Below are 12,242 nucleotides of genomic sequence, written 5' to 3' on the forward strand. Positions count from 1 at the left end.
GAATGACTCCTGGCGGTGGTCGGGGGACCATATGGGATGCTGGGAATCGAACCTAGGTTGGTTGTGTGCAAGGCAAACGCCCTACCGCTGTGCTATTGCTCCAGCCCCTCTAGCTTGTGTCTTTCATTTTAAGGAGTGGAAGGATAGCATCTATCTAGGTAAAGGTAAAGGCCCTCCCGTTGATCGTCAATTTGCTCGAGCGGGCCCAGTAACGTCTCCATTGGAGACTTTGTTGTTACTGTGTCTGGCATATCAAATACTCTCGGTAGCTTGCCAGGCTCTCCGAGAGCATCTATCTAGTCCCTTTAATTTTTTTTTCTTTTTGGGTTATACCTGGCCATGCACAGGGGTTACTCCTGGCTCTGCACTCAGGAATTACACCTGGCGGTACTCAGGGGACCCTATGGGATGCTGGGAATCGAACCCAGGTTGGCCCGCATGCAAAGCAAATGCCCTACCCACTGTGCTATTGCTCCAGCTCCCCTCCTTTAATTCTTTATCGACTTAGAGAGCTGAGTGATCAGCAGTGCTCATTAAATTGAAGCTATACCTTCTCTCTCTCTCTCTCTCTCTCTTTTTTTTTTTTGCTTTTTTGTTTTGGGTCACACCTGACGATGCACAGGGGTTACTCCTGGCTCTGCACTCAGGAAATCAACTGTTTCATTCCTGGTAGTGCTCGAGGGACCATATGGGATGCTGGGAATCAAACCCAAGTCGGCTGTGTGCAAGGCAAATGCCCTACCTGCTGTACTATCGCTCCAGTCTTGAAGCTATATCTTCTTAAAACAACAGCAGTGAAAGAAGATATTGCAGTGTCTTAGAACATTCCTATGACATTATTGTGTATCACTGTTCAGTTATACAGGAAGGAGGTTGAATGTGATAGCATGACTAATAAAGATCAGTTTATTATTGTATAGTCACGCTTTTTCATTATTTGCTTTTACAAAAATTCAGATTCTCCCACTAGCTGTAACTGGAAAAGAACTTTCCATTAAACTTCTCCATCCACACTCAGTCCAGGGAACTCCATCACTGAATTCACCCCTCCCAGGAAAAGTGCAGAGCATCAGAGAATGTTTTGAAAACTATTTTATTTTCGGAGTCTGAGAGGCAATTTGTGCATATGTGTGTGTGTGTGTGTGTGTGTGTGTGTGTGTGTGTGTGTGTGTGTGTTCAGGCCATATCTGACAATGCTTAGGGGTTCCTCCTGGCTCTGCACTCAGGAATTACTTCCAGTGGAACTTGGGGGACCATATGAGATGCTGGAGATTGAACCCGAGCTGGCCACATGGAAGACAAATGCCCTATCTCTCCAGCCTTCTGAGAGACAATCTTTGCCATCAATAAATAGACTTGGGAGTTGGGCTCTTTGCACAGTGTTGAGATGTTGGGAATGTTCTAGAAGGTATCACGGTCATGGTCCTCCCGTTGTTCATCGATTTGCTCGAGCGGGTCCAGTAACGTCTCCATTTTGTTACTGTGTTTGGCATATCGAATACATCACGGGTAGCTTGCCAGGCTTTGCCGTGTGGGCGAGATACTCTCGGTAGCTTGCCGGGCTCTCCGAGAGGGGCAGAGGAATCGAACTCGGGTCGGCCGTATTGGCTGCATGCAAGGCAAACGCCCTACTGCTGTGCTATTGCTCCAGCCCTCTAGAAGGTATACTCAAATCAAATGGAATAGCAAAAACTGCTTTGAGTGGCAGCAAGAAAATAGTTTCTCATTCTTCCGTATCAGCCTGTGCTGAAATCCTCCCCGGTTGCATTGTATTAGGAGACATCTGGGGGGATGAGAAGGTCGTGACCGTGGAGCAACCCTGGTCCCCCATGGGACTAGTGGCCTCACCCCAGGGTCCCCAAGAGTAAGCTCTCCTGTCTCTTTCCACCAAGGTGGCCCTCATAGTGCTCAGCCCCTGCACCATGCTCCTGATGCCACAGATCTGGTGCCCCGAGCTCTGGGGTTTGTGGTGGATGCTGGCCTGATCAGGTTCTGAGATGGTTTTCACTGGTGACCCCTGAGGAGTGCTGCTCAGAGCATATACTCCTGGCTCAGGACTTAGGGCTCACATCTGATGGGGCTTATGGAACCGCAGGGCTGGGGATCAAATCAGGGTTGGCAGATGCAAGGCAAGCACCCTATCCATGCTACTGTACCATCATCTCTCCAGACCCTGCCAACAATCCTTCTGTAAACAACCCCAGTTATATAACTTTCTTTGGTGGGACAGGAAGGATCAGGAAGGTTTAGGCCCCACCCAGAGATGCTTTGGGCCACACATGGCTCTGCATTCAGGAATCACTCCTGGTGATGCTTGGGGTACTGTATGGGATGTCAGGGATCAAACCTGGGTCGGAGGTGTGCGAGGCTAATGCCCTACCCGCTGTACTACCCCCCGGCTCCATCCCCAGGTATATAAAATAGGTACCGTGGGGGCTGGAGAAATAGCCGAGGAGAGGCAGGAGTAGACACACTGCTGCGTGTGGCCCTCAAACCAAACAAAAACTGAACAGGCACCTTCTTCATTTACTCATGGTAAATTGAAAACTTTAAGGGGCATATCCAGTAACGTCTGAGGGCTACTCTTGGTTCTGTGCTTGAAGAATTATGGGGTGCAGGGTGCTGAGCTCCGGCTTCTCGCAGGCCAAGTACGTATGCTGGCCTATTGGGCTATTTCTCCAGACCCTAAAATCAGACATTTTATCTTATTTTATTTAGATTTTTTTTGTGTGTGGGCCAGACCTGACAGTGCACATATTTACTCCTGACTTTGTGCTCAGGGATCATAAGAATATTGCGGGTAGGGTGTTTGCCTTGCACCTGGCCGATTGGATTAAATTATACACTTCATTTTTTAAATTTAAACTTTTTTTTTTTTGAGTCACTGTGAGATACACAACAGTTACAAAGCTGCTCATGATTGCGTTTCAGTTCTATAATGTTCCATCACCCATCCCTCCACCAGTGAACTTTTTTTTCTTTTTGGGTCACACCCGGTGATGCTCAGGGGCTACTCCTGGCTCTGCACTCAGGAATTACTCCTGGCGGTGCTCAGGGGACCATATGGGATGCTGGGAATCGAACCCGGATCGCCCGCATGTAAGGTAAACGTCCTCCCCGCTGTGCTATTGCTCCAGCCCCCTCCAGTGAACATTTCCCACCACTAGTGTCCCCAGGTTCCCTCCTTCCCCCCTCCCACACCCAGCTGCCTCTGTGGCAGGCACTCTCTCTCTTTCCCTCCTTTTAGGCCCGCAAGAGGAGGGTGTACCTTCGTCTCTAACGCCTGCTTGTTTCCTACAAACCGTAGGAAAGGCAGGAAAGAAAGTCCGACTCCAACTGGGTGTAGATGGTGGAGCCTGTATCTTGCATGTGGGAGGCCCTTTGTTCCACCCGGTCCCTAGTCCCCACCCGAACCAGGAGCAGAGACATCCTGCTCAGAGAACTCTCTGCAGGCTGCCCACCTGTCTCTTCCCTTCTGAGCCCCTTCCTCTGACTCAGCGAATGTTAGCTTCTGACTGAGAGACAGTTCCCTCTCCCTTTCTCTGGCAGCCCACAGACTCAGCTCTGGGGGAATGAAAACATGCCCAATCTGGTTTTCATTAGGAGAGTTCCCTGCCTGCAATTCTCACCGACCAGGGTGAGGTAGTCCAAAATCCGATCCGAATCTGCGAAAAACGAGCCTTTGTACTTGGTGGTTGTCAATGGGGCCGCGGGCTTAGCCTAGAAAGGCCTTTAATTCCTCAAAGCAGATTAGTCAGTTGTAAAGAATGAGGGTGGAAAACGTTTCCATATGTCCCCAGATTTTTCTGATATTTCCTCCCCTAAACTTAATATAAACACACCCACTCCCCGCACCCCCACCCCCTGCAAACTTACATGCAAGAGGAGGTGATACTTGAGAATCCGCTGGACGGGTTTCAGAAGATACGACCCCAGGGGAAGAGAGTGCTTCAGAGTTTCCTGACGTTCCCTGAAGAATTTGGCCAGCATCTTGTTCCTCATGCATTCGGTTAACACAGCTACCGAGCTGCAGGAAGAAAATGTATTATTTTTTTTTATTTTTTATTTTTTTGCTTTTTGGGTCACACCCGGCGATGCTCAGGGGTTACTCCTGGATCATGCACTCAGGAATTGCTCCTGGCGGTGCTCAGGGAACCATATGGGATGCTGGGAATCGAACCTGTGTCAGCCATGTTGGCTGCGTGCAAGGCAAATGCCCTACCCGCTGTGCTATTGCTCCAGCCCCAGAAAACGTATTCTTTATCAAAACAGCAATGCTGAACATGGGCGTTCACTTGTTTGTTTTTGTTCCCAAACTGTTTTTGCTTTTGGATTACACCTGGTAGATGCTCAGGGCTTAGTTCTGGCTCTGTGCTCTGGGACCTCTCTCGGCAGTGCTCAGGGGACGATAAGTGGTGTTGGGGATTGGACCTGGATCAGCCGTATGCCAGGCAAGCACTCTAACTTCTTGTACCATCTCTGTAGCCCAGATTCACATTTTAAACATCCTAAACCCAGTTTTATTGCACCTACATTAGGATGCCTCTGCACAAATTGGCAAAGGTTGGCCCGATAGCACAGCGGGTAGGGCGTCTGCCTTGCACGCAGCCAACATGGCCGACCCGAGTTCGATTCCTCCGCCCCTCTCAGAGAGCCCAGCAAGCTACTGAGAGTATTCGATATGCCAGACACACTAACAACAAAGTCTCCAATGGAGACGTTACTGGGTCCGCTCGAGCACATCGATGATCAACGGGAGGGCCTTTACTTACTTTACTTTACTATAATAATGTTCTAGCATGGGACATGTAGCTTCAGTTCTTTTTTTTAGTGGGGGAAGGGAGACCTTGTAGTGGTCAAGGATCACTCCTAGCAGTGCTCAGGGAACCACACATGAAGCTAGGGAAAGAACCCAGATCAGCTGTGTGCAAGGCTAGCGCTCTACTAACTACACTGTCCTCGGGCCTATGGGGATATGTAACTTTATTATTATTATTTTTTTTCTTTTTGGGTCATACCCAGCGATGCTCAGGGGTTACTCCTGGCTCTGCACTCAGGAATTACTCCTGGCGGTGTGGGGGGACCATATGAGATGCCGGGGATTGAACCCGGGTTGGCCACGTGCAAGGCAAATGCCCTACCCTCTGTACTATTGCTCCGGCCTGTAACTTTTTAAATTTTTAATTTTTTGCTTTTTGGGTCATACCCAGTGATGCATAGGGGTTACTCCTGGCTGCATACTCAGGAATTACTCCTGGTGGTGCTGGGGGGACCATATGGGATGCTGGGGATTGAACTCGGGTCGGCCGCATGCAAAGCAAATGCTCTATGCACTGTACTATCACTCCAGCCCCAACATTTAACTTTAAAGTTGCACATTTCTCCCTCTTTGAGGATCATTAGGCTTCCCTGGGAACCTATCTGGCCATCTTTGTGCAGTGGTCAAACCACACGATTGTATTCTTTGTTCATGAATAAGACTGCAAGGATGGGCACGCTGGTACTTAGGAAAGGGGATTCTTCTTTCCAACAAATCCAATCCTGTATTGGGCATTTACCACCCCTCTGTTGATCAATAATGCATTGGGGGTTGACTTTTGGCCGATTCCCGGGGCAATGCTCAATTAGGGGCCAGTCCCACCAGTGCTCAGGGAATTGGCCACATGTAAGGCAAGCACCTTGACCCCCGTACTATCTCTCCGACCCTTTGTTGGTTATCTTTTTCTTGACTTTTTGGATCACACCTGTGCATTACTCCTGGCTCTGCACTCAGGAATTACCCCTGGCAGTGCTCAGGGGACCATATGGGATGCTGGGAATCGAACCTGGGTCGACTGCATTCAAGGCAAAAGCCTTACCTGCTGTGCTATTGCTCCAGCCCCTTCTGTTGGTTATCTTAAAGATACTATAGATGCCTTAGCACACACTAACTTTTCTTTGAGAATCTCAGTGCAGATTCCTTTCAGCTTTCGAGCGGTCCTCCTGCTTTGAAGACAGTTTTGGAAGGAAGGAGTCTCTGGTGGATGGGAAAAGGCAGGCCTCTCACGTGGGAACTGCGGCCACTCTCCCTGCCCCAGCACGTGGTGGAATGGTCAAGGCCATGCTCAGATCTCAGACAACACACTGCAAGCTACCAGGCTCCTGGTGTCACACATATGTAAAAGTTAGAATCTCACATTTTTGCAACTTGGAAGTAGGGAAAGGAATTTCAGCCCCTCTTTCTCTAGGTCACTAGTATGTTTCTAGAGTCAATTTGGAAAATCGGATAGAATCAAACAATAAACTGAAACTCCTTGGAAGGAAATGAAACAGGGGCCTTACAAAGAAGGTTCTAGAATCCCCTTATGCTCATCTATTTTGAGAATTATCTCTCCAAATGGGGTTATTAGCCCCATAAATCCAGGTTTCAGAAGAAATCTTCACCAGGATGCTGAGGAATGTTTCTAAGTTCTTTTCTCCCCCCCCCCCCCCTTTTTTTTGGTTTATTTTTGGAGGCTACACCTGGCAGTGCTCGGAGGTCATTTCCTGCAGTGCTCAGGGGACCATTCAATAATTCTGGGACCCTGATCTGTCATTATGTCATTGTTTCCTTTCCCCTCATGCCAGGGATTGGTCCCAAGGCTTTGCACATGCAAGGCACGTTTCCCGTTGTGGAGTTACACCCACTCACACTTTTCTAGGTTCTTCAGACACAGAACTAGTTCCTCCATGGCCCTCCCACCACCTCAAGGCTTGAGCTCTTGTCCAAGGATAACAACGGCCAGCTGAAAACTCCGGATACCTGAGGTTCCACATTCCTGGGGGACTCTGGGATACCCAGAGGGTAGAGACCCCTAGCAGGCTTGTCACTCCCAGCTGTGGGGTGTGGAGGGGCAGGGGGGCTGGTGTTTGTGTTCAGTGAGCAGGGCACATTCCTGACCAGTCATGCCCTAGGTGGCAGAGGCTATCAGCTCAACCACCTGCTGTCTTGACTGGTGACAACAGTGCAGAGGAAGCCCCGAGAGACGCTTCATGGAGACCAGGAGATTTGTTTTGTTTCAGTTTTCTGCCTACACCAGGCTGGATGCAGGGATTACTCCTGGCTCTGTGCTCAGAGGCTACTCAGCAGTGCTCAGGGGACTATACCAAGTCTCCGAGTCTACCCAGGACTGGCTGCGTGCAAGGCGAGCCCCGTGAGCTCTGGTACTATCTCTCTGGGCATGGAGATTTTTCAACATGAAGATTAAAACCACAGAGTTGGGCAAGAAACCAGCCAGGTCTGCTTGTCTGGAAAAGGGGCCGGAAACTCCCGCGACAAGTTTTTTTGCTGCTTCAAAGTAAGGCTCAAAACAGAACAGAACAAAACAAAGGACTTCCTCCAGGAAACTGTCCTTAGTTCTCCTCACTGGGGCCCACGGTGACAGCACCTACGGTGTTTTAGCTTCTGGTGCAGTGTAATAAGATGCGGCTGCCATAAGAATGACTCATTTCTCGAGCAAGCTCACTCGCTTCACACTGATTTGTAGTTTTTGGTTTAATGCTCCTTTTTATGTTGTTTCTGGACCGGAGAAAGACGCCCGGCTGTGCTCAGGGATCGCTCCTGGTGGTGCTCAGGAGACCTGAGGGCGTGCTGGGGATGGAACCCGGGTCTGCTGTGTGCAAGGCGAGAGCCTTATCTGCTGTACTATCTCTAGGGCCCTGGTGGCATGCTCCTTAATGCTTCGCTTCATTACTGCATTTTTTTTTTTGTTTTGCGTTTTGGGTCACACCTGGCATTGCACAGGAGTTACTCCTGGTTCATGCACTCAGGAATTACTCCTGGTAGAGCTCAGGAGACCATATGGGATGCTGGGAATAGAACATGGGTCAGCCAAGTGCAAGGCAAATGCCCTACACACTGTACTATCGCTCCAGCCCTTCATTACTGTATTTAATTTTGCACTGACCCTCAAAAAATGATTAACTGGGGCTGGAGATAGGATAACTCAGTTGGGCTTGAGCACACTCTCTTGTGTGTTAGAGGCTGGGGTTCAATGCCTGGAACTACATGGTCTTCTAAGAATGAACACTTAGCATGGCGTCCCTGGGCCCTGCCAGACATGGCCCCTGCACAAACCAACAAAAACAGATTATCAACTGCTAGAAGGCCAGGGCTATTAGTTCCGATTTTCTACCAATGTATCCTAGGCTTGAAACCTTGCTCAATGCATGACGGTCTCTTAAAAATAATCCCATGACACAAAACACTACCTCTATTTGGGTCACTTTTTTTTTGGATCCAATACTTTTTATTTTTTCATAGTTTCAAAGTTGTTTATGATTAGATTTCAGTCGTATAATGTTCCAACTCCCATTCCTACTATTTGGTGCATTTTTTTTTTTTTTGCTTTTAGGGTCACACCTGGCGATGCGCAGGGGTTACTCCTGGTTCTGTTCTCAGGAATTACCCCTGGCAGTGCTCAGGGGACCATATGGGATGCTGGGAATCGAACCCGGGTCGGCTGTGTGCAAGGTAAACGCCCTACCCGTTGTGCTATGGCTCCAGCCCCTATTTGGTGCATTTTTAATTCTATTCTATTCTATTTTTTGCTTTTTGGGTCAAACCCAGTGATGTTCAGGGTTTATTCCTGGCTCTGCACTCAGGAATCACTCCTGGCAGTGCTCGGGGGACCATATGGGATGCTGGGAATCGAACCCAGGTCGGCCGTGTGCAAGGCAAACACCCTACCTGCTGTGCTATCACTCCAGCCCCTGGTGCATTTTAAAAAATTCCCTTTTATACCTTACCTAATCTCCTTTCTTATCATTCAGTAAGAAAAATATGGACACAAACATCCCACAAACATCATTCAGAAGTGATTTCTTCCTGTGACATATGTGGAATGAGATGTCTGCAGATGCCAGCCCCCCAAGTCCCCCTCAAATGGCTGGGATCCTCTCACATAGGGCCTGCATCTTGTGAGTTTGGCTGAGTTTGAATGTTTTTCCCTTCCCCACAGAAGGGTTGATGGGGAAGCTGAGGGCGGAATTTGTGCTTTTTCTGAATTACAGTGTGGTGTGAACATGCCTTTCAAGTTTCCAGTCCAGGGGATTTAGTTGGACACCCATAGTTTCCAGGTATCTTCCATGTAGAGGGGGCAACACTTTCAGGAGAGAACAGTGTTGCTTAAGCCAAACAGTCTGAACTGGCAGTGCGCACATTTATTCCACCTACTGCTTTTTAGAAAAACAAAAACAAAAACCAACAAACAAAAATAGTCACTCAATGCTGCCTTGCAAATCTACCTGGAAGGGAATAAACAAAAAAAGGCCCCCCAACTCCCCTGAGATTTCTACTGTCCCCCCTGGGTCATGGTAGTGCCCATGAGAGGGGTCTTGTCACCCACTTTGGGAAACGCTAGTCGAGTGCTGGCTGGGTCTCCAGGTGCGGACAACGGGACCTGAGATGGGGACCTGGACATGGCTTTGGTTTGGCTTTTCAGGAAGGTACATGGTTGGCCAGGGAACGAATCAATCACTGCAGTGGAAGATCCAACCATGACTTTGAGACTGAAGGCCTCACTGGGAGCTATTTGGCTGAGTCAGCTGAGTCTCTCTGGCTTTCCATATTTGCATCCAACCCAGCAGTGCTCAGGCTGAGCTTGGGGACACGTCATCAATCAGCCACTGACTTCCCTTCCCGATGGGTCCACTAGGCTCTGTATCCTTAGGGACAGGTCCCTATCAGACTGGCCACTGAATGTGTCGCTCCTTTTGGCTGTGCCCTAAGATAACAATGCAAAGTCTGGTGGATTTGGTGGGAAACCAGAGAGTGAACAGAGAGTGGGAGGTCACAAGGGCAGTTGTGGGCATCCCAAAGCCAGAGCAACTCAGTGAAGATGTTGGAGCATGAAATCTCCAGTGGGGGAAATTTCTGTTCAAATCCTAGCAGGGTCATGCATCCATCATGAGGACCGTGTAGAGTGAGTGGCTCAAGCTTTAATGAGCCTCAATGACTTCAGGCAAATGATGGGCACAGGGCAGGGTGTGGATAAGACTTTCTGGAGCTCCATGTCTCAACCCTTAAAAACTCCGCACTGCTGTGGAAGTTCGGTACAACAGCATTCTGCCCAGCGCTGGCTGAGGAACCAGTATGGACAATATCTATGTTGGGGAGGAAAAAGAAATTCCAACCATGGCCCAGGGATTTCAGTCTATATTACCAAAACCAATATATTGTCCTTAAAACTGTCCTCTTGCCGCTACAGGCAAAGCTAAGAGAGCAAACCCTCTGTCCTCAGCTAAGTGAATCTTACCTGTCCTATCTCAAAATTCCATAAAACGTTATGAGCCGGAGCGATAGTACAGTGGGTAAGGTACTTGCCTTGCATGCAGCCTGACTCGAGTTTGATCCCCAGAACACACATGGTCCCCCAAGCCCCACCATGGCTGATTCCTGAACTCAGAGCTAGGAGGAAGACCCAAGCACAGCCTGCATGGTCCCTAAACAAATGAACAACAACCAAACCATGTCACATTCATACTTGGGCAGCACAGCTGCCTCTTCTTTCCAGAAATTCACTGCAAATGCTCTCTGGGTTCTCTGCTACACGGCTCCGGGGAGAAAAGGATTCATGGCAAGACTTATGCCAAACACAGGCGGGTCACTCAGTTCCCCCTGGAAAGACCGCAAGCAGTTCTTTGGGTCTCTTTCAGAGTCTTCCATGATTTTCTTTTTTCTTCATACTGCTCAACGGGGAGCCCCAAATCTCAATGAATCGACACCTAATTTGGGAGTCCCACATCTCAATGGCTCGACGCCTGTTTTCTGGTCACAGTACAGTTTCAGCTTCCTCGAGTACTCACACCCTGCCCTATGTAGAAACTCATTCTACCACATGGACCAGACTGGTCTGCAATGCTCTGAGCCCATCCCCATGACCCCCATCCTCCATCCTTACCTGGGGTAGTTGGTGCAATACTGGGTGTAAATGTGGAACTCTTCACTCTGCAAGGAAACAGAAGGACACTTCAATGGGCAAGGCAGCAAGGGCATCAACACTCATTCCAAAATAATAAACAATCTTCCATACCCGTGGCTGTACTTCTCTCACCACGTGGGACCATCTCCCCAACCCCTGGTCAAACCTCTGTGCCTCTTTATCTACCTTGTTTTCTGCCAGGAACCCACTTACGCTTGAACCCCGCGGAGACCACTAAACAGTGAGTAGCTGCTTACACTGGGGTGACTCGGCAGGCAAAATGGGAAGAGGAGGAAAAGGTTTCTGCTCAGCATCCTTCAGGGGATTTGCAGTTCAGCAGAGATATGAATGGGGCGTTTAAATAGCATATCGGAAGAAAATGCTGGAAGTACGAGGAAGCTACCATGTGTACTCTTGAGGCCTTTCTCCACAGCTCTGCCTGCTGTCTGCCCATCTCTGCCTCCAGCTGCCGCTCTGTAAGCTTCAGGCACATCCTAATTCTGGGTCTCTACCTCTTGGTTCTTCTCACAGTATTTGCCAAAGAATAGCAACTCTTCCTTTTTTATGATTTTTTTTTTTTTTTTGCTTTTTGGGTCATACCTGGCAATGCATAGGTGTTACTCCTGGCTCTGCACTCAGGAATTACCCCTGGCGGTGCTCAGGGGACCATATCGGATGCAGGGAATCGGATCCGGGTCGGCCGCGTGCAAGGCAAACACCCTACCCGCTGTGCTATCACTCCAGCCCTGCAACTCTTCCTTTTGGGGAGCTGGAGGTGTGGGTACAGCTGGCAGTTCTCAGAGACCAATCCCAACTCTGTTTGGGGCTTTCTCCCGGTGGATCTTGAGTGCCATGGGTTGCTGAGGATAAAACCCAGTTCTGCATCATGCACAGAATGACCTCAGTGCTTTGCGCTATCTCTCCAGCCCTCATTCTTTCCCCACTTCCAAAAAAATCTCAAGGCCTGAGAGATCGTACAGTAGGTGAGGCACTCACCTTGCATGTGGCCAATTTGGGTTTGATCCCCTGCACTCAGGACTGCATAGGACCCTCCTTGGGCTATGGCACTAGGTGTGGCCTCAATAAAAAAAAAAATCACTGAAACTAACAACAAAAACAAAACCCAACAACACCAAAACAAAACACACTTGACTGCAGTGCTCACGTGTGCTTGGTGCTCGGGATTGAACCCGGGGCCTTATGCATGTAAGACATATGCTTCGCCCTTTGTGCTATCTCCCTGGCCCTAAAAATATGCCTTTCCTTTTCTCTTTTTCCTTTCCTTTCCTTCCTCTCCCCTCC

At 49.0% G+C, this 12,242-nt stretch overlaps 1 protein-coding gene across 1 annotated transcript in view; it reads right to left on the minus strand.

Annotated features, from left to right (window-relative positions):
- The window catches only part of PLEKHG1 (pleckstrin homology and RhoGEF domain containing G1), a 125,518-nt gene that overhangs the window by 33,978 nt on the left and 79,298 nt on the right, over positions 1–12,242 (minus strand). The window contains exons 5-6 of the mRNA XM_056126018.1: positions 10,920–10,966; positions 3,877–4,027 (exon numbers count right to left, since the gene is read on the minus strand). Of these exons, the coding sequence (XP_055981993.1) occupies positions 3,877–4,027; positions 10,920–10,966 (198 nt within the window). The remainder of the gene's footprint in view (positions 1–3,876; positions 4,028–10,919; positions 10,967–12,242) is intronic.

Source organism: Sorex fumeus, unplaced genomic scaffold (assembly GCF_029834395.1).
Source record: "Sorex fumeus unplaced genomic scaffold, SorFum_2.1 ptg000061l, whole genome shotgun sequence".
NCBI classification, from domain to species: Eukaryota; Metazoa; Chordata; class Mammalia; order Eulipotyphla; family Soricidae; genus Sorex; species Sorex fumeus.